General features: G+C 52.6%; 1 protein-coding gene across 5 annotated transcripts in view; it reads left to right on the top strand.

Moving 5' to 3' along the window:
- The window catches only part of SFMBT2 (Scm like with four mbt domains 2), a 227,553-nt gene that overhangs the window by 189,835 nt on the left and 11,619 nt on the right, over nt 1-26,099 (top strand). For all 5 annotated transcript variants that reach the window (XM_047064867.1, XM_047064866.1, XM_047064869.1 and 2 more), the window contains 5 exons: nt 10,236-10,345; nt 19,561-19,736; nt 22,294-22,460; nt 22,717-22,980; nt 23,962-24,090. In XM_047064867.1, the coding sequence (XP_046920823.1) occupies nt 10,236-10,345; nt 19,561-19,736; nt 22,294-22,460; nt 22,717-22,980; nt 23,962-24,090 (846 nt within the window). The remainder of the gene's footprint in view (nt 1-10,235; nt 10,346-19,560; nt 19,737-22,293; nt 22,461-22,716; nt 22,981-23,961; nt 24,091-26,099) is intronic.

Raw genomic sequence — 26,099 nt, 5'->3', positions numbered from 1 at the left:
CCAGCCTGCCTGGCAGGTGGGCCTGTCTCACAGATGAGACGTTTGTCGCTACAGAAAGACTGTGCTGAGGCGGAGGGGACGCCCCTGAAAGGCCATGGTGGTGCATAAACGGAAGGACCGCCGGTCAGCCATGTGTCAGGTGGCACTGACCTCGGATCCCTCCAGATGCTGGACTGGATCGAAGGAGACACCGAAGCGGGATTCCGTGTCAGGATCTGTGTCACGATGCGAATCACACGCTTGGACCGATCATTGACCCTCCGCCGTCCAGCCCGTGACGGGGTGTTGGTACGGTGGGGCCTGCCTGTGTCTGGGCCTGTTATTTTCAGGACGGATCAGAAAGGAACAGGGAGGCCGGCAAAAGTAACGGTGACCCGGCGGGAGCCTTTGAAGCTGCCGGCAAAACCGTTTGTCACGGAACGTTCCAGCGATGAACACGAGGTCCCGGCTCGCCTGCCGGCTCCGTTAGCAGACGCGGTGGCCTCCTCGGGGGGCTGGCCGTTTGTCCCGCACGAGGTTTCGGAGTCCACGGCGGTTCCCCCCGATCAGTTCTGCGACAGGTGACAGCAGCCAAACGTGAAAGCCGGGCCGAGCAGTTCTCTGATGACGGAACCAGTTTTTCGCTGACGTTCAGAAACTGCATGAGTCAGGAAGAGAAGAAGAAGGGGAAAAAGCCAGCTCTTCAGTTCTGTGAGCTCCAGAAAAATTGTCAAGTTCCAGCAAGCCAATATTCATGCTGATGCGCTTCCTTCTAGCACCAGAACCTCCGTGGTTTCAGATTCCGTTTTACTTAAAGAGAACGAGGTCACTGGAGCAGAGACGGAGCGCGTTTGCTCTTCGGGCCATCGGCGGTGTGAGCGGTCGCAGGCGTTTTCGTCTTTGGGAAATGGCCGGGCCGTGGCCGTTCTCCTCGTCCACGCTGCTCAGAGAGAGCAGACGCGTGCGGGTGTGGACGGAGCGGCCGTGGACGTGGCACGAGGCAGCTCCCGGAGCACGGACCGCCAGAGGGGGGAGGGTCGGCGCCTGTCCGCTCACCTCCTGGGCATCAGACTCGAGTGAGGATTCGAGGACTCAGCGCAGACCCCCGGTCTCGATTCCAGAAAGGCGGGAGCAGAGTGGGTAGCTACCTCCGAGAAGCTGGAGCCACAGCCGGTGAGCGGCCCAGCCAGGTCCGTCCTCCCCACGAGGGACCCAGGAGAGCAGGTCTTGCAGGGAGGGGACGGGTCGAGCCTGTGGATGGCCCCTCAGCCTGGGCCATCTTGTGGGAGCCCTGGGCCCAGACCCGTGGGGGTGGGACCTATAAGTACGAGCCCCCCCGGGGGGCTGTGTTTGTCATAAATCAAACCTTCATGCTCAGTGTGCTCGTTGTCACCCAGGGTCATCCTTTCCTGTCCCGGATGCTTCCTCCCCCACGCCTGCCGAAGTACCCCAGGGTGTCCCCAAGACCCGTCCGCTGCAGGTCTGTGTGCCCTCGGTCGGTTTACGAGGTTGTGCGTCACCGTGCTCCCGCTCCTCCGAGCATGCTGCAAAGGTGCTGGGGAAAGTTCTGCTTACTCCTTCTTTAAGTGCAATCTCCTTCCTGAGTGGCCAGGCCTGTGCAGGGCAGTGTAGTAAGGGGGGTGCTGTGTGCTTGTGTCCGTGTGTGAGGGAGAGAGCCCGCACGAGCACACGAGGAGGAGGAGAGAGGGCCACCTGGTGCATTTACTCGTGTCCGTGTGTCCAGCGATGACAAGCACGGCTTCTGAAATGGACAAGTGATGACACGGGACGACACCGACCAGGCCCTGCCGGCAGAAGTGACTCTGAGAACACCAGCTCACAAGTTAGATTCTCTTGCTTCTTTGATGACTGTCACAGGCACGGGTGTAGAGGTGCCATCCCAGGGTGGCTTACAGACATTTCGGGAGCACGTGTGGTTTTCTGAAACGTTATTTGGCTTAAATTACTTGCCCACACGTAACCTCTGTTTTTAGCAATAAAGGATAGAAACGTCCGTCCAGTGGGGAATCTCTAGGAATCTTTTTTTATGTTTTCCACATATCTTTGGGATGTGTGTTGGCTCAGCAACGTAAAAACACTTCACGTGCCGCGTTTTGGCAGTGTGCGTGCGTTCAGTCCTTTAGTGAACATGTAGGGACGCCTGGGGGACTCAGTTAAGTGTCTGACTTGGGCTCAGGTCATGATCTCACGGTTTGTGGGTCTGAGCCCCACGTCAGGCTCTGTGCTGACAGCTTAGACCCTAGGAGCTGCTTCGGATTCTGTGTCTCCCTCTCTCTCTGCTCCTCCCCCACTCATGCTCTCTCTCTTTCTCTCTCTCTCTCTCTCTGTCTCTCTCTCAAAAATAAACATTAAAAAAAAAGAGCGATGAACATTTATCAGTGCGCTTCCTGTGAAAAGGTACAGATGTGGCCCTTGACTCTCTCTTCCCTTTTTTCTTCTTCCTCATGCTTAATAGAAGGCTGAGGAGAAAGCATCCAGAATGCTGGACACTAAGGAGACTTTCCGAAGTGATAAGCTTCCGTGGCTTTTTCTTTCCTTGCAACCTGTGTGCTCGTCCCGACCTGGATCTGACCTCGAGATCAGGTAGAATGCAGTGGGGTACGCTTGTAAGATAAAATACGTAAGACTGAGCTCTACCAAGGCAGGGAAGGTGTTCCTGATGAGTGGGGTAGAGACGCACATGTGTGCACACAGACACCCCACCCGCCTACCTGTCTGTCCATCCACCCACCCGTCCACCCACCCATCCAGCCATCCAACCACCCGCCCGTCTATCCACCCATCCACCCACCCATCCAGCCATCCAACCACCCGCCCGTCTATCCACCCATCCACCCACCCATCCAGCCATCCAACCACCCGCCCGTCTATCCACCCATCCACCCACCCATCCAGCCATCTTCCTATCCTGTATCTGTCCGTCATCATCTCTATCATGTACCTATCCATCCATTCACCCACCTGTCCATCATTTTCATCTATCCATCCATCAATGTCATCTATCATCTATTTATCATTTTCTTTTCTTTGTTAATTTTTTAATGTTTTTATTTCTTTTTGAGAGACAGGGAGAGACAGAATGTGAGCAGGGGAGGGGCACAGAGAGAGAGAGAGACACACACAGAATCTGAAGAGGCTCCAGGCTCTGAGCCGTCAGCGCAGAGCCCGACGCGGGGCTCGAACTCATAAGCCGTGAGATCACGACCCGAGCCGAAGTCGGACGCTTAACCCACTGAGCCACCCAGGCGCCCCTGTTTATCATTTTCTAGTCTGTTCGTCTACTGTCTATCTAAAACAGTCACTTTGGTGCTCTTTATGACAGCCGGTCAGGGGATGCAAAGGTGTAGGCATGATCAGTCAAGCCTTCCTGGATTTTTTTTTTTTTTAATTTTTTTTTTCAACGTTTATTTATTTTTGGGACAGAGAGAGACAGAGCATGAATGGGGGAGGGGCAGAGAGAGAGGGAGACACAGAATCGGAAACAGGCTCCAGGCTCCGAGCCATCAGCCCAGAGCCTGACGCGGGGCTCGAACTCACGGACCGCGAGATCGTGACCTGGCTGAAGTCGGACGCTTAACCGACTGCGCCACCCAGGCCCCCTGGATTTTTAAGAGACTAGGTTGTGACAAGTGTAACGCTGCAGAAAGTGACCGTGGAAATGATTGGGGGCCGTGAGTGCTGGCCCGGTGGTGCCGGAGTCTGGGGCCGCTCGCTGGCCGGCCACCGGGCTGCAGAAGAGTCACAGAGGAGATTGCGGCATCCACCTGCACTGAATGAGATTTCTCTTCCCTTCCGTCTGCTTCTGTGGCCTTGCTCTCTGGCTTCAGAACGTGCGGAAGAGCGCGACCGGGAGACGGCAGGGTGCCACCGTGGTCCGTGTGTATTTCTTTTCACCTACCCTAAGCCCTTCCGGGGTCTCTCGGGGACAGGGGTGTTCGGCTGTGCAACACGCACCAGATATTTACCGAGCATGTGCTACACCAGATAACCCTTCCAGCGCTGGGAGCCATCCTCGTTCATTCCTTCGGGCCCTGAGAACTCGGGAGTCATCCCCTTGTGCCAGGTGGGCACTGTCCTTGGAGCTGGGGGTCGTGATGAGCAAGAGACGTGGCCCCTTTCTTAGTGAGGCGACAGTCTCCCTGAAGACGGAGGAGGGGCTTTGTCTTCCCCTCCCCCGCCTCGGCCTGTCTCACCCTAACAGACCTACCCAGGGGCACACACACTGCAGAAGTCTGTGCCTGGTGCCGGTGGAATCACACCCCAGCTCTGTGTTCTCTAGGGCAGTAGGAGTAGTGGGCGTGCGGTGTTTCAATCTGGCAGCAGTGCTGTGCGTTGCTTGGGCGGTAAGAGGACAGGAAGAGACCCCTTTTCTGAGTCCCCCTGGGTGTCCCTCCTGGTCTCGCTTTCACTGTGCTTCCTGTGGTCTGGCTCAGGACCCGATACCCCAAACCCCTTCTCCCTGGCTGGCAGGAATGGCGGACGTCTTCCTAACAGCCGTCTCTGACTTTGAGACTTCCGGGAAGTGCACCAAATGTAAGCCAGTCAGGTCAAGTCAAATCCCCCTCTCTCTGCCCCTCCCCTGCTCGTGTTCTCTCTCTCTCTCTCAAAATAAGTAAATAAGCATTAAAAGAAAAATACCGAACGTTGCGTCTAAAGCAGAAGGCGTGTTTGGAGACACGCCGTGACTGAGGGATCTGGGCCGCGTGCTGCCTACACTGCTTCCCCGACATGCGGAATGGGTTCGAGCAAGAGGATCCCGAAGAATCCTATAGTTCTTCAGTCCCCACACTGCACCGGCCCGTCCTCCGCGGCCCTGCCAGAGAGGCTGGGCTGCAAATAGCAACGTGAGCGCCCCTACCCCCCCCCCCCCCGTACCCCCTTTGCAAAGGAACTCCGAAGTTTCCGGTGGGGCCTGGCAGTTTGGAATTTGGCTTCACTTGTTGCCTGCAGTTCATATTTCCGCCACATGGTCGACCCGTTAGGCTATTTCCTTCAGCCTCTGGGTTTTGATTACAGTGTTTATTTTCCACATTCGGGGGGCTCTGTGATGACTTCTTTGAATTTGCCCATCGTTATAGATCTTTGGGCATTTCTTCTTGGCTACCCGTCATGACAGACTTCTACTTACAAACTCTAAAGCCTTCATGTAGGAACCCAGAAAATAAGAAATCCAAAGCAGTCTTAACTGTTGACATAATGATGCCATACGGTGCACGAAGGTAACTTCTCCACAGCAGCCGTGTGTTTATCGGTATAATTGAGTTGAGAAGATGGTATGTGTGTGGGGGGGGGGGGGATGGCATCTTGCCTGGGTGACATCTAGTCAAGTCAGTCAACAAAGTCTAAGATGGGGACAGGCCTCTTGGCGATCCTCTCTGGTGTTTCGTTGCTATTGTTTTTTTTTAAATTTTTTTCTTAACGTTTATTTATTTTTGAGACAGAGAGAGACAGAGCATGAACGGGGGAGGGGCAGAGAGAGAGGGAGACACAGAATCGGAAACAGGCTCCAGGCTCTGAGCCGTCAGCCCAGAGCCCGATGCAGGGCTCAAACTCACGGACAGCGAGATCGTGCCCTGAGCCGAAGTCGGCTGCTTAACCGACTGAGCCACCCAGGCCCCCCTCGTTGCTATCGTTTTATGCTTATGCTGAACACCAGCCCATAAAGAACAATGCACCAGGCTTGTGGGCCGTAACACGATCATAACCTGTGAAGCAAGACTTAGCAGATTGCCGGGCAATGTCTGGGAAGGTTGGCAGAGGAGAAGTGAGGCACTTTTTGTTGTTCAGTATCACTTGCCTGTAAAGAAGGTAGGATACCTCTCTGGAACTCTCTTATCACGCTGTGGGACAGGATTTTCTAGGAAAGGGCCTCAGCAGCAAATGTTACTTCCTAAGCCTTCATCCACATATATTTTATATATTATACGGCCCCAGGTAAATTCTTGCCGTGAATTAGTCCTTAATTTCTAGACGTACGGAAGAATTTTAACTAATTTCAGTGCTCATGTTGAAATTCATTGAACAAACGCCAAAAATGATTGATTGAACCCCTGCTATTGCCAGGTGTAATTGTAGCTGTTACGGATACAGCAGCAGACAAAATGAAGCCGCTGATTTCTTGGTGCTCATGATCTAGTGGGGTGGACAGTAAGCCATAAGCCACGCACTCTGGATACAGGGAGGGTTTCTTGGTGAACAGTTGTGGACTGTGAGAATAGCAGAGCTCACGGAGGCCTGGAAAGTCGCCGTCAGAAGAGGAAAGTTGCCGAGAAGAAAAAGCTATAGGGCAGATGAAATCTGTCTGATTCGAACACAATGCCCGTGAAACATCCAAGTGGAGACGGTTATATGTGTCTGGAGTTGGGGAAAGGTCTAGGGTGGAAATACAAATTTGGGAACCGCGAGTTTGCTGATGCGCGGAGAGCGTTTAAAGCCAGGTGTGCCGTGGAGTGAACGTAGCCAGTCTGAGAACTTGAGCGCCGAGCCTCACCGTCGTTTGCGGGAGACGCACAGGAGGACCCAGGAAAAGCGAGCTGGGATGCACGAGGGCCTGGACAGGCCGGAGTCTTGGAGGTAGAGGAGAAAGCGTCCCTGCTGTGTGGAGCCACAGACAGGGTGGGCCAAGAAGACAACCAAGGATTGCCGTTCTTTGGCGATGCGGGCAAGTTGTGGGCTTGGAAGGGCCCCTGGGTGAGCCCCAGAGAGCCCTGAAGGGGACAGGGGAGCCAGCAAGTGCAGACAGCTCCGGAGGCTTCCACAAGAGAACAGAGAACGAACGAGGCGGCTGCAGGTGGATGACAGATGAAGAGAGAGTTGTCGTCTTACAGGATGGGCCTGCCGACCGGGTTCTGCTCAGACCACGGACGTGTGTGCCTCGTGGGTCTGGAGGCTGGGACCAGGTGCCTGCAGAGGTGGGTGCTCACGGGGACTCTCTGCCTGCTTTGCCCATGGCTGCCTCCTCGCTGTGTCCTCACACGGAGGGGGAGAGAGGGAGAGCGAGCAAGAGCTCTCACAAGGGTACACTCCATCATGAGGGCCCACATCGCATGGCCTCACGGAACGCCTTACTCTCCTCCCAAAGACTCCATCCCTAAAGCCATCCCGCAGAGGCTAGCGTTTCAACACGTAAATGGGGGTGAAGGTGAGGGACACAGTTCAGTCCAGAGCACCACACGGTGAACAAGAATATTCTAGAAAGTGTTGTGAGCTGTAAGATACATTGCTGATGGTGGACCATGAACCCAGAGGGCGGAAGGGGTGGGTTCAGGGTGCACGGAGGAACTTGAGATTGGACCAGACAAGGGGAAAATGCAGAGCCATTTGGGAATCGGATTCCAGGGGCAAGGAATGTTCTGGAAGTGTTGAGTTTCGGGTGACTGAGGTGAACGAAGATTCAGGGTATGGTGGGATTCTCCTTTTGGTCTTCCAGGGGGAGGTAGGAAATTCTGGAAAATTCTAGCCTCTTTTGGGGAGTGGTCTTCTGTCAAGTTGAAGCGACCAAGCCTGGGGTTCATTGTTGGGGGGTTGAGTTGGGGGAGAGACTGCCCACCAGGAGAGCACGGAGGCTCCCTGGCCTTGCTGCTGGGACGAAGGGGGCACCTCCCCCCCAGGGTGGTGGGCAGCCAGGAGGGGCCAGCCTTCCGTAGAGGATCCGTATAAAGCGAGAGGTCGGTTTCGGCCAAAGCAACAGAGTTCTTCACTTGGTAAAATATGTCTGGTTATTACTTCTGTCGTTCACATTTTTGTAACTAACAGCAAAAGGAGTAGTGAGCGTAAAGGACTCATGGCTTCTACGGGACGGAGCTGGGATTTGATCGCACATCGACTGAGACTTACGTGTAAAGTAGGTTCTGCACAGACACTTCATGAACTACAAGAGATCCCGGGAGGCGTTCCTGGAGTTACTCAGACTCCCTTCTGCCTGTTTATTGGGCATACTGTTTATTAACTTCACACCTCACATCCTCTTAGTTAATTGGGGGCAGCTTGCACACGACCCTTCCTGATCAAGGGCATAATACGGCACACTGAGTTCCGATGTTTTGCCAGGAACAGTAATTCAGTCTGACTCTGCGTGGTGTTACCAGCCGCCAACTCAGTTATTTTCTTGGAGGTAACTGTGATGCCCTAAGATGTCATGTGCACCAGAATTATTCCGCTCACAGTCCCAAAGTTTTATGGAGAGCCTGTTGAATGTGGCAGTGCATGATGCGGCATTGGAGATGCCGTGGGAAAATTATTCAATATTGGACGCTTTTGACAATTTAATGGCTGCCCGTTCCCGGGCTGAATTGAATTCTGGAAGGCATTTTCTTTTCACTGTCTCAAAATGCATTTCACTCTGCAGCAAATAACATGTAGCTCTGGGCCTTCCTCACCAAACACAATGGAAGGAATCGGTTTAAATTTTATTGTCTGTTGATAAATAATAGTCCGTGCATTATTTCAGCCAGTTCTAATTGGATTTATTTTTTAAATTCGATCTCTGTAAATTGTACTGACAGCAAACAGTAAAATCAGGCGGTTATTCTAATACCGAAAACATAAGCACACCAAAACTGCTCGTACGGCCTCGTCCTGGCCCTTTAGTGCCTTGGCTGAACCAGGTGCTCTTGACGGGGACTTAGGGGGCCCTCGGAGTAGAGCATGACCCCGGCTAAGAAAAGACGCTTGCCACGAGGACTGCATGGTATAAAATATCTTGAGGGACACCTGGGCGGCTCAGTCGCTGAAGCGTCTGACTTCAGCTCAGATCGTGATCTCACGGTTCATGAGTTCGAGCCCCGGATCAGGTTCTGTGCTGCCAGCACAGAGCCCGCATCTGATCCTCTGTCCCCCTCTCTCTCTGCTCCTTGCCTGCTTGCACTCTCTCTCTCTCTCTCTCTCTCTCTCAAAATAAACTTTAAAAAATGCACATTTTAAGATCGATTCTTCTGTTACCATATGAGAGAGCATCGTTGTTTCCCAGAATGAAATCAGGGTGCCCGCCATGCCAGTTGTGTTCAGGAACACGTCACATACGTGAATGCCATGACCACGCAAAGCCCAGCGACATACCTTTGTCTCCAGCCTCTCATGGGTACTGTGCTGTCTCCTCTGTAAACAGTGGGCACTTTGGCAATGGTGCCAGAGTCTCATCTCAGCAAGGTGTTTTCCTCCCCCTCTCAGAGGTGTTTCGCTCTGCTACGTGCAATGTGAGCCCAGTGCCTGCCTTGTTCCTTCCCTGGAAGGGGGGCAGGGAGGGAGGGGACCGTCCCGTACCTACCTGTGCTCCTGGGGCTGGCACCCGGCAGGTCGTCACCCGGGTGCATGTTGTGGAACTAAACCCCGTGGGTCTTGTGGTCCCTCATAGGCTGTGCTGCACCTTCACATCCGGTAAGCATCCTGACCGAGTGACAGCCGCCGTTGAATGTGCCGGAACTCATAAAACGTTCATGGTTAACCAGGATCTGCTTACGGAGAGGGGAATGCCCCCAAGGGAGCCGAATTCCTTGCTCTTGGCACTCAAGGTTAAACAGGAGCGTGTTACCTTCCCAGAGCTGGGGCTCGCAGAGGGCGGCGTCCGGTCTTTCTGGGGTGCCACGGGAGACAGCGACCACATGTGTGTTTTCGTGGACTTGGGAATTGGGAATAAGGGGGAGGTTTGAGGAAATACGCCATCGGATGGTACTAGATACCCCAGACTGTCTTTTGAAACGCTCGCGTCTCTGAGAGCGTCGTCTTCGTATGAAATGTCCGTAAATCGCCAGCACCAGGTGAGTTTCAAATGCCAGCACCAGGTGAGTTCCAGACTTCAACCCTGCAGTCTGTTCAGGGTTGTTGGCGCCAATCGGCTGCCTCTCTCTTGTTGGTTCCCTTCGAAACTGATTTTCAAAAACCAAATGAAGTTCTCGGTAGCTGATCTTACTGAAGGGTAATCCCGTTGATGCTAACTGGCGGCCCTTTGGAGGGAACAGAGCTGTGTTTCTACAACCAGAAATGCTAAGGACAGTCTGCCGTCCTCTCTGGCAGGCGGTTCACACGCCCGCCCGAGCGACGGGATTTCACCACCCTTTTCATCCCGTTGGTGCGGAGCCGAATCCGTGTCAGCCCACGGAGAACGTTCCACCCAACTTAACGGACGTGTCAGCAGCCGCATCTCCTCCTCGGGCGGGCGGTCCTCGCGGTGCTCTTGTTTCAGCAGCGATGCCACTGAAGTTCATTGCGGTTCTGTCTTTTTTTTTCTCCCCCGACAGGTTCTCAGCATGATCATCAATGCAGCTTACAAGCCCGGAAGGGTATTGCGGGAACTACAGCTGGTGGAAGATCCACACTGGAATTTCCAGGAGGAGACGCTGAAGGCAAAGTATGTGTTTTCCGTTCTGCAAAACCGTGCTCTTGGCGATGGTTAGCCTGCCGCTTGCCAGCGTTGCCCCTGTGCCTTGTGACCCGGCCCAAAGAAATGGGAACGAATGGAAGGCTGTCATCCTCTACGTAGACTTACTGGCGTTTTTGTGGCCCAGAGCCGCCTTAAGCCTGGGGACTCCAGAAACAAAGGAGAGATTTGTTTAGCTAATACTTTATCGTGTTAAGCATTCCGAATCGGAACTCACTATGTTTTAAGGCCAGTAGATGATTTGATCAGAAGGGGAAGAACTGTAAAAGAGAGGATGTCCCTTGCCTTTATCGTACGTGATTCACTCACAGCGCTTCCTGTTTGATGCCGTGGGGAGTTAACGCCAGACACACGTGCTCTTTGGCCTGGTTGCTGGTCGCGTTAAAAGATAACCATTGGTTTTGGCCAGTGGCCTGGGGGTTGACATGTGGTTGGGCACTTCCTTTATTTGCAGATAGACTAATGGGAAAGGTGATATTTTGGCTTTGCTGTAGGTTTCTCGAACTCTGAAATTGACGGCACCCACGGGATAGATACGGTTGAACACGGTTGTCCGTTCAGGAGGCAGACGGAAGAAGATCCGTTTGTCAACATAATTTTGTTTAATTGTTTTGACTTTTGGCCCTTCATATTCATTTAGCTCTGCAGTGGAGTAGAATTCCCCGATCGACTTCTTGTCTAACGGTGTCCTAAATAAAATAGCGTTTAGATGTGCGACATTGGGGAAATGATACTTTTTTAAGTTTTGCTTACTTATTTGAGAGAGACACAGACAGTGCAAGCAGGGGAGGGGCAGAGAGAGAGAATCCCAAGCAGGCTCTGTGCTGCCAGCACAGAGCCCGACGTGGGGCTTGAACTCCCGAACTGGGAGATCATGACCTGAGCCGAAGTCAAGAGTCTGACGCTCAACCGACTGAGCCCCCCCAGGCGTGCTGAGCACGTCTGCAATTTCAGATTCGGCACAAGTCGTCTGGGGTCTGATGATGTTCTGCCAACTCACAGAAGTTAGAGGAAGTACGTGTTAACAGGGAGAACATTTATTTATACGAAGAGGCACATATCTCGTCCTTCCCGAGAAATATTTAAATGAGCTTCCCCTGTAGTGCAGAAGAAAATCAAGTTTTTTTCCAGTGTAACATTCCATAGCTTTCTGCTTTATCTAAGGGAGACACCGTCTAAGGTAGAACATTTTCTCGTAAGGCTAATTCATAGGAACAGTGGTGGCCAAAAACCCGAACGAGTGTTTATCCCGAGACACTCTTCTGTAAAATTCAGTGCATCCCAGATATACCTGATGGATAAGAAAATAGGAAAAATACAAAAATCTTAAATCCTATTAAAATCTCCCCTGTCCCTAAATAAGCCGGAAACTTGCCCCAGGTACCAAAATGACAGGGGGCGTTAATTTTGCGGTGTTTTCGCCGGTTTTCAGAGTTTTATTAAGTCCAGCCCTGATACAATCAAAACAGTCAGCCCAGCTGGATTGGAAAGGCAGCGTGTTCCTGTTCTATCAGATACGACAGTGACTTCCTTAGCCGGATCTTACATAGCAACTTATAATGAGAAAGTGTCTGTCTGTGCCGGGATCACGGCAGCCTCTCAGAGCAGCTGCTAATGAGGACAGATTTACAGGGGGGCGGAGGGGGGTGCGGGGGAGCGTTCCGTCATGACGCTCCGTGTTGCTTCTGATGCTTCTGACGTAAAACGACAACTTTTCAGATCTTGACAACTTTGCCGTTTCCTTCGGTACAAATGAGAGGAGAGGGCGCTGGCGTCTTCCCGTTTTGCGTTCTGTCACGAATAAATTAACCCAGTGGAGGGGGGACCCGCATTTCAGGCTCTGGGTTGTCTTCTGGTGGTCCTCGAAGGACAATATTACAAGGAGAGGTTTCAGGAAGAGAGGACGTGAGATCGTCCAGGCATGGGGCTTGCGAGTGCTGCCTGCTAGCATCTGGGCTTTCTTTCTCTTTTTTTTTTTTTTTTTTAATTTTTTAATTTTTTTTTTCAACATTTATTTATTTTTGGGACAGAGAGAGACAGAGCATGAACGGGGGAGGGGCAGAGAGAGAGGGAGACACAGAATCGGAAACAGGCTCCAGGCTCTGAGCCATCAGCCCAGAGCCCGACGTGGGGCTCGAACTCACGGACCGCGAGATCGTGACCTGGCTGAAGTCGGACGCTTAACCGACTGCGCCACCCAGGCGCCCCTCTTTCTCTTTTTTTAATGTTTATTTATTTTTGAGGGAGAGACCGAGCACGAGCGGGGGAGGGGAAGAGAGCGAGCGAGTCCCAGAATCCGAAGCAGGCTCCAGGCCCCGAGCTGTCAGCACAGAGCCCGATGTGGGGCTCGAACCCACGAACGGCGAGATCATGACCCGAGCCAAGGCCGGACGCTTAGCCGACTGAGCCACCCAGGCGCCCCTGGGCTTTCTGGGTTTTTCCTCTTGTGAAGAGTAAAAAACCCACTTACTTGACCGGATGGAGGTTCCATTGAAAAGGTTTGACCCGTACGTGGGAGGAAAAGGAACATTGCCCCTTAGTGATTTTTTTCCTATTTGTCCAACGGCGGTACCTTTCCTACGGAAACAAAATATCGCAGTATTGAACACCGCGTGAGGGGTGCTGTCGTGAGTCTGCAGCACATATTGAGAGGTACCAGAGGAGCAGTAGCTTCTAACATCGCTCGTTTCGGCAGTCCTGGAGGAGAGAATTCTCTTTCCGATGAACTCGGGTGTACTGAATTGACCTACATTATTTTGAATTTCAGGAGGAGGAATTTAGGCTCTGCCTCAGGGGGATTAAATCTAGAGACACTTAAATGTTTTCCGACACGTTATAGAATCTTCTTGGGGGGAGAAGACCGTTAACTCTGCTTTGAGTGGCTTTTGTGATAATCTTCATAAAATCCAGGTGCAGGCTTCATAGATTTTCCCAGTCTTCTGTTACAGTTACTCAGAATATTTAAAGAGGAAATGGCCTCTTTAATTTGGAGTGAGTTAGACTTCCTTATCACTTAGGCAGAAGCAAAGAAAGTCACATCTTTGAGGTGAGTCATGCTTGGCTCTCTGGAATTGGTATTTTGTTTCTTTTCCATCAGCAATTACTAATTTTTATATGTTTTGATTTCACCTTTTTTTTTTTGTCTTCTACTCATGCTCATATTTTGTGAATAGCAAGATGTACTATTTGGCTATAAAGTGATTTGTGGGAAAAAGGATTCCCAAAACAGAAACTTCTCACTGAATAAAAAATGTAGCTCGCTCATTTGTTCATTTTCACGTTGGGCACTTGCTGTCCTGAAAATGTATACCGTAAACAGTACAGGAAGCAGGTGGCTGAACCGGTTTGTGGAGCGTAAGCCTGGAGTTCTGCGTGTGCCTAATTGAGTTCATGAGGTTATGGGCGTGGTGTTTCTGGTTCAAACACAGATCAGTTGAGGATGTTCGGAATTGGATCGGGTGTTTCTGAAAATAATCACCCCTCTCCCCAATGTGTTGCTCGTAATGATTAGAGTTCTCATTAATTGAAATGCAGGAATCGAGAAAGAAGGGAGAGGTGTCTGAGGGGTTGAGTTTCATAAGACCGAAAACCAGTGACCCGGTGTGTCGACCATAGTTTTGGCGATCGAGACGTGACCGTGAAGGAGAGGCTGTCTTCTGGAGATCAGGATCGTATCTTATTGGTGCTAACGACAAGAGTGATTTCCCCACAACATCTGAAGCTTTTCTGTTTCTGCGGAGTTAAATTCCCCCTCCAGTACTCGAGGATGTGAATTCAGTTTGACGGAGTAGAACCTCGTTTTCTATTCTCACTCGCCTGTCGCTCCCTCCCAAGAGTTTGCTAAAAGGTCCCACTCTGGGTCCGTTTGAAAGTGAATACTAGAACTCATGACAAATTGAAGTCATCCCCCTTGGACCGTACTGATATTTTTACATGGATCATTACAGGATTGTGGGTTGTTTTCAGTCTGTATTTCCTGTTGACTCAAAATCCATTTTGGTTTTCCTCAACTCCTGACTATTGAAAGAGACTTTTCCTAGTACCCTTCCTTGGGTTTCTGTCTTTCTGGGCCCTACCATATTGCACTCCCATGTGGAAATAAATCCCTGCTCTAATGGGTAGGAAGATACCAGAAGGCCATTCATACTTCCTTATTGATGTCAAGGAGGAAAAACATTTTTTCTACCCTGTTATGTTCAGTCCCTGGGAGCCTGCAAATTAAACTGACAAAAGACAGATTATCAAGAGGAAAGACCATTTACTTAAGGAGCAGTGAACACACAGCAGGCAAGGTACTTCGGGATGAGTAACTTGAAGGGGCAGTTAGAACAAATAGGTTTCTTTATGAAAGACAAATGAGTTTTTAGGAGAGCGAATGGGGGAAAAGAAAGTTTGTGAAAATGTTGCCTTACGCAGGCATAAAGCAGTCTTTGTGTCTTCTTCATGGTCATGAAACTCCTGAGAAGGGGTTTACGGTAGGTTTACTCTGGTCTCTCCCCTGGGGTTAGAAGCCACTCCAAAGAGGGAATTTAACGGTAGTCCTCATTTCTCAGAGGTGTCTGCTTTTAGTCAGATAACGGGAGCTGTGAGAAAGCTGCTTTCTGCGTCCGTTGAATCCCAAACGTCTTTATCTAAAAATAATCTCTGGACTCCGGGCTTCTGAGTGCGTCCCCGCGGTGACGGCCAGGAAGTGTGTCCCTCAGGGGTCCCTCCAGTAATGCGGAGGTGCTAAGGGAACGGGGTGAAGGAGTCTTAAAAATGACGGAGTCGAAGCTCCTCCGTGGACTTTTGCTCACCACACATCTTCCTGTGGCTCCCTCCTTCCCCACCTTTATCACCTTCGTCACTTCCGACCCGCTGATCTTCTACTTCCTTTTTCCTTCCTGCCTCCCTCCCTCCTTTTCTTCCTTCCTTCCTTCCTTCCTTCCTTCCTTCCTTCCTTCCTCCTTTTCCTCCTTCCTCCCTTCCTTCCTTCCTTCCTCCCTCCCTCCCTCCTTTTTCTCCTTCCTTCTTTCCTCCCTCCTTCCTCCCTCCCTCCTCCTTTTCCTCCTTCCTCCCTTCCTCCCTCCCTTCCTTCTTTCCCTCCTTGCTCCCTTCCGCCCTCCCTTCTTCCTTTTCCTCCTTCCTCCCTTCCTCCCCTCCCTCCCTCCTTCCTCCCCTCCCTCCCACCTGCCTCCCTCCCTCCCTTCTTCCTTCCAAGATTGATCATAACGCCAGGAGTTCCCTTCTGTGCGCTACTAGCCTGATGGTCTCTTTCAGTATTCTCCTCTGTTTCTTCACAGAACTTGTACTCTGTGCTTTAAAAACCTTACCTTGTGTTGGGTTTAGGACAGGTCTGCTGGGCCATTTAATAAATTATGCGGCCGAGTGTCCTTCCCTCCAGACACGCACTGCCAGGCTATAGCAGAGAGCTTCCTCCTGTGCCCTTGAGCTGCTCTCCTCACACGTCTCCCCACGAAGGCCTGTCGTTGGCCTACTGTTCTTATACCTTTCGTGGCGGGGAGAGCTTCAAAGCGGGCTCCGCTTTCTCCTGCGGTCAAGACTGGTGAGGGGGCCAGGACGTGGCGGTGGAGCCCCCCTGGTGCCCTGCGTGCTGCCCTCCTGCCTCTCCACGTCTTTCGGACCTACTGGCACCTGTCTGTCCGTCCCGGGAGGCCCTAAGGATCAGAGGGATGGTCACGTGGTGCGGAGTCTCGGAGGAAATAGAAACGACAGCACCCCACAAACGCAGGTGTCCCACTAGACCCCAGCCATCGCGTCACATCTTAGGGCCGCCTTTTGCCTCTGTCTTCGGTAGGCCGGTATCTCTGCGTGTTGAGTGCGTCCTTGTGAAAAAAGAGTCGTGTGAACAATCGCCCTCACGTGTGGACCGACTCCAGACAAGCCAGGATCTTGGTCCGGGCTGGGGCTGTGAGGTCCAGACAGCTTGTTTTCCACATCACCCCAAAAATCCCACCGGACGGGGCGCCTGGGCGGCTCAGCCCGTTAAGTGTCCGACTCTTGGCTTCTGCTCAGGTCGTGGTCTCGCAGTTCGTGAGTTCGCGCCCCGCTCTGCAGGGCTCGCTCTCGCCTTTTGCTTTCCCGTATTTGCACGCCGGCCAACACACAGCGGGCACAGCTGGCCCTCGCGGCCTTCAGGCCCCGCTACGGAACCAGTCCCCCCGTGCACACGTCCTCTGCGTCCCGCTCAGAGCTCAGCAGCCGCCAGCACAGGGCTGCCTCCGCCCTGCCTCTCCCTCTCCACCTGCCGCAGACCGGGATCCTTTTAACGAAGGAGGACCCTCGAGACCACGGCTGAGGGAGAGGGAGGGAGCAGGATGGGGCGGGGGAGGGACCGTGGCCCCCGGTGTCTCTGGAGTCAGAACGGCCCCCGTGGTGGTTCCGCATTGGGCCGAGTGGATGGACGCTTCTGCCCCACTGCAGTCACTCCCCGGGAGCGGAGAGGGCCGCAGCTCCTGCAGCTGGGGGGACCCTCTGGGGGCCAGCGGTGCGGGCCAGCTGTGAGCAGCTCTGCCAGCGGCGGGGGCATCACGGCGTCCGCCCTATGCCAGGACACGGTGGCCCCACCTGGCCTCCCCAGCCCGCGCACCTTCCCCCCCACCGGCTCCCCCCCCTCCCCCCCTCCGTCGTGGCTTTTCAATAGAGCTGTTCCAGAAGGGCAGGGAGGGGAGAGCATCCCTTTGCTGGCAAACCATCCTGTGATTCTGTTTTCGCAAATTTAGATTCGCGTTCCCTAACCGCGAAAGGTTTGCGGACACGCCTGCTTCCCCGGAGTCGTCCCGAACTAGAAGGGAAGAAAAAGCCGCCCCTTCGCCATTTCCCATGGACACTTGTTCTTGTCCCCTTAACATCCCTCTAACGTGTTTCTGGAAGCCTCTGCTTTGGAATTTGGAGGCCTGGGAACCTCTGTCTTTGGGCCCTACTTACACGGTGTGAATTCGGACCCCGGTTTTCACATTTGTCCTGCTTGTTTTACTTTAAAATCATTTTACTTATTTTCACTTTTTTTTTTTTTTTTGCTGTTCTGAAGTTTATTTATTTTTGAGAGAGAGACAGCATGTGCACGGGCACAGGGGAGGGGCAGAGGGGGTGGACGGAGAGGATCCCAAGCAGGTGCCCCAATGTATCATTTTATTTTTTTAAGAGGCTTCAAGAATCTTGATATTGAGCTCTTTAAAGGAGAGCACCCTAGGGCTACCAAAATTGTGGTGGGAGGGGTGCTGGGGGACTCAGTCGGTTAAGCATCCGACTTCAGCTCAGATCACGATCTCGAAGTTCGTGGGTTCGAGCCCCACGTTGAGCTCTGTGCTGACAGCTCAGAGCCTGGAACCTGCTCGTGCACGGGCTCTGTCTCTCTCTCAAAAATAAATAAACATTTAAAAAGTGTTAAAAATCATAGTGGGAGAAAACTTCCAGGGACGTCACATCCATGGCATAGTTTTATTCTGCCTCCCCCAGAACCTTAGCGGTATGCTGTGTCCACAGAACTGTGCTGGGTTTATTATGAAGCGTGACGAAAGCCATGAGCAAGAACTAGCCACAGGTGACTCACAGAGCCCTCCTCAGGGCTGGGGCTGCCTTCCTACATCGAGGGTCAAGAGAGGGCCTAGAAGGATCAACAGTTGTTCAGGGCTGTGTGATTTAAAGCATGATCTTATCTACAAAGAATTGCTTTTTAGTTCTTCCTACATGGAAAGCCATGCTTGGCACTTCAGAGAAATATAACAGCAATCAGTACAGAAGGGCTGGGATTAGAAAGACCAGAGAATGAACACAAAGGCCAGATTTTTTGAGTTAGAATTTAATTTTTTTGGCTATGGATACTGTAAAAGAAACGATATTGCGAGGGGGTAGTATTCTCCCGGCCTTCAGAAGCGTAGAAAGAAAACCAAGCTGAAATAAACCTAGAATCAGTTTATCCTGTTTATTTCTATCACTGCATTATTCTCAGGGAACCAGATCTAGGTTTTGAGTGTAATATTTAAAAAAAAATTTTTTTTCACATTTATTTCATTTTGAAAGACAGAGTGTGAGTGGGGGAGGGGCAGAGAGAGGGAGACACGGAATCGGAAGCAGGCTCCAGGCTCCGAGCTGTCAGCACAGAGCCCGACGCGGGGCTCGAACTCACGAGCCGCGAGATCGTGACCTGAGCCGAAGTCGGACGCTCAACCGACTGAGCCCCCGGGTGCCCACCGAACGCAGTATTTTATTCACAAATTACAAAAGCGATGCTCTCCTTACGTCACGCTGCTTGCATGAACTGCGTGGTATTCCCGCTGTTTTGTGGCAGACTTTTGGAAACCCCGAAACACAAATGGGCTCTGCAGGTTTGGCGAGGTTCGGTCCATCCCAAGTGCAAGGGCAGCATTGGCCTACTCGGTGGTTCGTGCCTCTGGATTTTGGCCTTGTTTCCAAAGACTAACGCGAGTGTCACCTGCCAGAGAGCCTGCTGTTCTCCCGGAAAAGAAATTGTTGTGCGAGATTTCAGCTTGAAAGTTAGGGTGTGCATGAAGGGCGCCCTTGAAGAGGCCCCACGGTTTTGATGACTTCTTCGTGTAGGTGGACTCTTGAGTTCCGCGATACGTCAGCTAAGACGCTGCCAGCTGAGAAGTTTATACTTGTTTTGAACCAGGGATATTTTAAAAAACGTGCTGACAGGTGATGCATCCAAGTGCTCGGAAGAGCCAGGCATTACTTACGTCATCACTACCGTAAACATTTGGACCAGGGCTTTGGTGCCCATTTTTGAAGAATAATCCATCCACCCTGCTTTCTAGAAGAAACGGTCTCTACTCTGGGCAGTGGCTTCACCGCCTGTGGTTTTCCTTGGGCAGGATAAAGTTCTTTTTCCTCAAAAGCGATGAGCAACACGAGACCATGTCTGGATTCCAGAAGCATTCTGGAACGTTCCATCACGTATCCCACAGAGAGAAGGTGCTAAGCAGACATCTTTGTGGAGGGGATTCTGTTACAGCCCTCAGTCACGTGCGCTGGGCACGATGCTGGGCTTCCTTAAAAATGCCGTGGTGAGCTCGGAAGGAAACATAAAAACAAATGGCCCGCAAGTCCCACACGCCGTGCGATTTGTTGTTAGGAAATAAAGGGGCTGCTTTTGGAACCCGCCGTACGGAACAGGTCTGAGTAACTGTGCGGCCTCGCCGTTGCTTTTCCTTTCTTCCTTCCAGATACAGAGGCAAAACCTACAGGGCCGTGGCCAAGATCGTGCGGACGTCCGACCAAGTAGCGGATTTCTGCCGGCGGGTCTGTGCCAAGCTGGAGTGCTGTCCAAATTTGTTCAGTCCCGTGCTGGTTTCCGAAAACTGCCCAGAGAACTGCTCCATTCACACCAAAACCAAGTACAGTAAGTACAAACTACGAAACCAACACGGGTGTCTGGGCTTAAACCGTGGGGTAAGGGAGTTGGTCTTTTTTGTTTGTTTGTTTGTTTGTTTGTTTGTTTGTTTTTTAACAACAACACACTGCGGGGTGCTTTTCCACGGGAATTGCCACGGAAGACTTAAGATTCGCCGTGGTACGTCCTCGCGTGTCTCCAGCCCAGGGGAAGGCAGGGACGGGCTGATTGACCCCAGAACGAATTCGCAGCGGCAGGCATTGCCCAGGAAGAAGTGAGAGTGCGTGTGCCATGACTTTCAGGCGATCGGCTGGGTTTGGAAGTGCTCTGGCTGGAAGGAGGGCTGGAGAAAGGCCTCAGCTCTGACCTTTGTCTGCATGCACTGTAGCCGCTCCCAGACACCTGCACCTCGGATTATCTCGAGCTCTGATGACTCCCGCATCCCCGCTTCTGCTCTTGCAACGTCTCCCCTGGGTTATCTCTGACCCGGGAGTGGCTGCATCCCCGTCACGGTGGCCTGGAGCTCTGTTCCACCGCCAGCCCACGTTCCAGCTGCCAGGATCCCACACCGGGCCCTCTGGAGTGTGGTCAGTGCTCCGGGAGCCCCAGCCAGTTGGGACTGATCGGCTTGTGTGTCCGAACCAGGAATTTGCACATCCTTGAGACACCGCTCTGAGTGTGAATTTCCTTGTAGTGTTCTCTCTGTATGTGCGTGTATATTCTAAATCCTGTTGTCCACTCCATCCCTGCTATAAGTCAGCGCCCTCCTCCGTCCGCTTGGAGCACACAGCCTCCACCCTCGTGCATGGGGAGGCGAAGGCATGTTTGTAGGGCCTGGTGAGGTCACCGTCCTGTCCGGAGACGCCTCATGTTACCTTTGGCGGGAGGGGGCAAAGGGGGAGGGACTCCCTGAAGCAGGCTTCTCATTAGCAGAAGTTTCCGGATCAGAAAGGACCTGACTGAGAGCTAAACCTGGCCTTGAATGTTTACCTTAAAAAATGGGCTTCTGTGCACTTCTGGATCAGGGGAACGAGGCAAGAAGCGGGTTACTACAGCTCAAATTAAGCACGACCAAAATGACTTACAGATTTTTCTGGGTCCGGTATGATAGGACGTCAAAATTCTAAGATCGCTGGGGCAACTTAGAGTAAAGCCTGCTATAGGCTGAACCGATGCTCCAGGGGGAAGTGATAAACTGAGGCTCAGGGAGAACTGAGAGCAGAAAGGTCTGTGGTCACCCAGTGTGACCTCACGGCTCCCAAAGTGTGCCACACTTGCGTTTATGTCTGGTAAAACTGCTCTGATTCCTAGCATCTGGCTTCTAGAAAGCCAGACTGCACCAGGCTTGTCTTGCGCGCATAGGGTTCTTGGGTGCGAACAAATGCTTACCCACCTGTAACCGGTATCTAGGAGTAACCATGAGGCAGCGATCTCGCCACTTGGTCCCATTGGTCTCGTGTTGCATGTGAGGAAACTGAGGCCCGGGGCCAGACTTTTCCGTAGGAATACAGCAGCGTGGGCACGTATGGAAACCACGGCTCCGTCAAAGATCACGTGCTTCACCGTAACCCAGGAGCTGTGTGTTTTGGTGTTCTTAGCTCCTTCCAACCATAGATAAAAGTTCCTTTTCTGCATTTGTTTTTTTTTTTTAATGCTTATGTATTAATTTTGAGAAAAGGGGGAGGGACAGAGAGAGAGAGAGAGAGAGAGAGAGAGAGAGAGGAGAGAGAATCCCAAGCAGGCTCCACCCTGTCAGCACAGAACCCGTCATAGGGTTCGACCCCATGATCCATGAGATCGTGACCTGAGCTGAGATCAAGAGTCGGATGCTTAACCGATTGAGCCCCCCACCCCCAGGTGCCCGTCTGCATTTGGTTCTTTATGGAATAATGGGGGGTGATCTTGGGAGACACTTGAGATTTTCAGCAGTGAGTCTTGATTGGGATTGTAATTGAAAACTGGATCCTTAACAGTGGTTTTAATGAGTTGATTGCACATTGAATTTATAAAATATATCAATCATTATTGAAAGTTGGTAGATAATTTTCTAACGGGTGCTCTAAGCGTTAATGCAGACACACACCAAGACCGGGGTCAGTTTCTGCTGCGGCCTCTCTCTTTGGGCTTGCCAACGGCTGTCGTCTCTGTCCCCACGTGGCCTTCCCTCTGTGTGCGCATTCTGAGTGTCTGTTCCTCTTCTTGTAAGCACACTGGTCCTGTGGATTAAGACCCCTTTCTTCTGGCCTCATTTACCTTAATCTCCTCCTTAAAGGTCTCCTCTCCAAATACAGTCACATGGGGGGTTAGGGCTCTAACGTTTGAATTTTCAAGACTGTCAGTAACACCCTCAGGATATGAGGGCATTGGAGGAACATTCCTCCTGTGGAGGAAACAGGGAAACCTGAGGTGTACGTGAGATGTCGGATTTTATTGTTCCCAATGAAAGAATGATCCTTCTCTTCTTTCTCTCCTCCCCATCTTCCTGTTGTCTCTCTACTGTCTCTGTCCACATTCGTACGCATGCGGGACCTTTAAAAAACGTTTTTGATCCTCTGACCCCTTGCAGCCTATTATTACGGGAAGAGGAAGAAGATCGTGAAACCCCCCATTGGGGAAGCCAGCGTCGAGAGCGGACCTCCAAAGCCAGCCAGACGCAGGAAACGGCGAAAATCCATCTTTGTGCAGAAGAAGCGCAGGTCTTCTGCCGTGGACTTTGCCGCCGGCTCGGGGGAGGTACGTCCTACTCAAAGCACCTCCCTGCGTTTGCCGGAGCTCACGGCCCCGGCCGGCCCCTGCGGCTGCTCACGGCCAAGGCCGCGGCTCCGAGTATACCGGGAGCCCTGCCTCTTCCTCGCGGAAAGCAGGTGCAGCCACTCAGCCACGCGGCCTGGGAGGGGGCTGCGACGGGGACCGAGGCGGGGACGGCGGGGTGGGTCAGCCAGGGGGTGGAGGGGAGAAGCCTCCCTTCAGCGCCTGCCCTTGGCCCCAGGAGAGCGAGGAGGAGGACGCGGACGCCATGGACGAGGACACGGGGAGCGAGGAAACCGGCTCCGAGCTCCGCGACGACCAGACAGACACCTCTTCCGCCGACGTCCCCTCCACGCGGCCCCGGAGGGCCGTCACCCTGAGGAGCAGCTCGGAGCCCGAGCGCCGGCCGCCTGTGGAGAGGCCGCGAAGGGGCCGGAGGGCACAGGCCGCCTCCTGTGCCGAGGGCGGGGAGCAGGGCGCGGCCGGTGGCCAGGACCCCGCAGAGGTGAGACCCACGGGCCCCCCCCCCCGGCTTGTTGGGGGGTGGGGGGCTGCCACAGCGTGTTGAAGGTCAAGGCCTTGATTCGGGGGTCCCTGTAAAAATACCAAAAGTGGGGCGCCTGGGTGGCTCAGTCGGTTAAGTGTCCGACTTCGGCTCAAGTCGTGATCTCACGGCTCACGAGTCCTGAGTTCAAACCCCGCATCGGGCCCCTCGAAGGACGTGCAGAGCCTGCTTGGGATTCTCTCTCCTCCTCTCTCTCTAGCCCTTCCCTGCTCACGTGTCTCTCTAAATAAACAAATAAACATTAAAGAAATTTTTAAACTAAAATACTAAAAGCAGTGGCAGCAGCTCCAGCATGGTTCCCACATCCGGGCACAAGGCCTGGTGACGTCTGGAGTGGAGTTCAGAGGGAAGTCGTGGCACCTTTTTCTCTGGAAGGTTTCACAGCCTCGAAGGATTCTCGTCAGGAGGACAGACAGAATAAGTCCTCAAGGTCCCCTGAACAGCAGGCTTTCCCTTCACGGAGGGGCCTCTGTGATGCTGTAAAATGTGAAATCAGCGTATCCGGTCTTCCCCACACCCGCTAAGCTGGAGGGCCATCCGCACCATCGTCCCCAGAATAAATGGGGAAAACCTGGCTGTCTCCTGTGCGTTCTCATATGCCCCACACCATCTCTCCTCAGTCGGAGACGCATCCTTGCTAAGCAGGCCCAAGATGTCCCGATGAACTTGGTTTTCAGCAACTGCTCCCACTGTGCCTTTGTTTGTTTGTTTGTCTAACCTCTAAAGGCACACAAGTCATTGGAGGCAAAGTCACAACCCAGATGAATTGCTAAGAAAGTCCCTAGAGACCGGCAGTTTCTGTGGGCCATCCGGGTGCCCGGGGAGAGGCCAGAGGGAGGAGGAAAGTCCGGCTCGGGCCCACGGGGTTTCCTGAGCATCCGTGCAGGGATGAAATGACCTCCTTACCCCTTCTCCCGTCAGGAAACAAAGCAAGAGGAGGAGGAGAGGCTGGTTCTGGAGAGCAACCCTCTGGAGTGGACGGTGACCGACGTGGTGAGGTTCATTAAGCTGACGGACTGCGCCCCCCTGGCCAAGATCTTTCAGGAACAGGTGCGCTTGCCCTCCTGCTGCATTGGTGACGTTTTGTTTGCTCTTCCGATTGAGCTGGCTTTCTGGGACCCGGCTCTGGCAGGGGAGAGGGTGCCTCCCTGTTACTGTGAGGGAAGAGGTAGGTGCCAACCCAGGTGCACACGTGATCCCTCCCTGACACCTCTGCGGGGGGCTCCTTGCTGTCGAGGAAGTCCCCACTTGGTTTTCCCTGATAATCCCTTGTGGGGGCGCTGGGGGCCTGGGGTCATCTGGGCAGACTGGACATCAGGGCCACTCGCCCGGCCTTTGCTGCTCTTGGAGGCGGGGGTTCTCTGTCCTCCAGGAAGGCCATTCTTGTCTAAAAGGTTTCTGTCTGCCGAGGCTCCCTTTTCCTCAGTCCTTTGGCTGAAAAGAGCAGGCTTCCGTGGGGCCCCTTTCCCTCATGCACATTGGCATTTCGGGGGTTGCAAGCTTCTTTAGCAATCGGTCTTGGCTGCAGAAGGCAGACGCACGACGAGGGCACGCCCCACCGTGCCCCAACTCAGGTCCCCAAGTCCCTGCTGGTCTGCTACCTTCTCTCTGCCATACGTTTGATTCATAACATTCCGGGCTTTTGTTACATTTAGTGGGAGAAACAGGGAAAGGATGTGTGCTCATCTTCCCAGAGGTGGGAGCCCTTGTCCTGCTGTGTTTCGCGTGATGTTTTCATATTTTTTTCACTCTTGCATTTGTAAAAATGTCAACAACCCAGGGTATGTTAGGTGCTGTGCCAAAGGATGATGGATGATTGCAAGACGAAGGATAGCATCAATCCTTTTTTTCTTTAGTTTTAATTTTTTTAATGTTTATTTTTGAGACAGAGAGAGAGAGAGAGAGCATGAGCGGGGCGGGGGGGCGGGGACAGAGAGAGAAGGAGACACAGAATGTGAAGCAGGCTCCAGGCTCTGAGCTGTCAGCACAGAGCTTCACACAGGGCTCGAACTCATGAACCGCGAGATCATGACCTGAGCCGAAATTGGATGCTAAACCAACTGAGCCACCCAGGCGCCCCGGATAACATCTATCCTTTAATGGCATTTTGACTCTGCAGGTGAGACGATCGTAATTAGCCGAAACGTAAGACGTGCTGTGAGCCTCGGGAAAGGAGGGATTGGGTTCCATTGCCCCTTAAATGGGTATGGAAACAGGTTGCCCCTCTGGACCTGTGCCACCAGGCTGCCCCCTGGCCTCCTACGGAAGCGCCAGGTGGAGCCCGCGACTTATGCCGCCGTGTTCCCTGCATGTCTCACGTTGTCTCGCCATGTATAAATACCGTCTTTCAGGACCTGGCATTTAAAAAAAAAATAACTGTTTACCATCTAATCAATTAAAGATGTGTCTATCCAGTGCTTTTTTAGATTATGCAGACGGATGCTCTGGAAAGAAAGTGACTCAGGCATTAAATCAGGAAGAGAAAAGAAAGGCCTCTGATTCTGCATGCACCCAGTGTATCCCCCAGATTTTCTTCCAGGCCTGCTGTGTAAAAAGCAAATTAATGTGGTTCCCAGCTCCTCCTGGGAGAGGGTAGCACTTCAAACATTCAAAGGTTGCCGACTGGTCGACCACCAGAGTCTCCCTGTAGACACCCAGCAAGTGCACGTGAAGGAGGGAGCGGCGGCCACAGGGGAGGGTCACCTTGCTGTGTGACATTATCAGCACTTCCTCTCTGAGGGACCAGAAAAGCAGAAAAGAGGAAAAAGCTGCATCACATGTAGGCATCTGGGCCATGAGTGTGTCCCTTCGTTCAAAACACACGAACAGGGGGACAGTTACAGCCACCACGAGGGCTGGCACGATTTGGAGCATCTCAACCCTGAAAACAAGAATAAAGCAGTGGGTTGAACCCCTGCTAAGAGCGTTGCCTAATGCAGCGTTTTCCCAGGCTGCTGTTGGCCCGTAGTGACGCCGCGAACAAGGCATTGCATTGGAGTGCGTGCCGCGTGCTGATGACCCAAAGTTTAACGTGTGGATCTCTTTGCTCGTGTGTTCGT

This window comes from Lynx rufus, unplaced genomic scaffold (genome assembly GCF_022079265.1).
Source record: "Lynx rufus isolate CCGP_SWC_20201006 ecotype Redwood Valley unplaced genomic scaffold, mLynRuf1.p SCAF_7, whole genome shotgun sequence".
In the NCBI taxonomy this organism is placed as follows: domain Eukaryota; kingdom Metazoa; phylum Chordata; class Mammalia; order Carnivora; family Felidae; genus Lynx; species Lynx rufus.
This window is presented reverse-complemented; position numbering and strand designations above follow the sequence as displayed.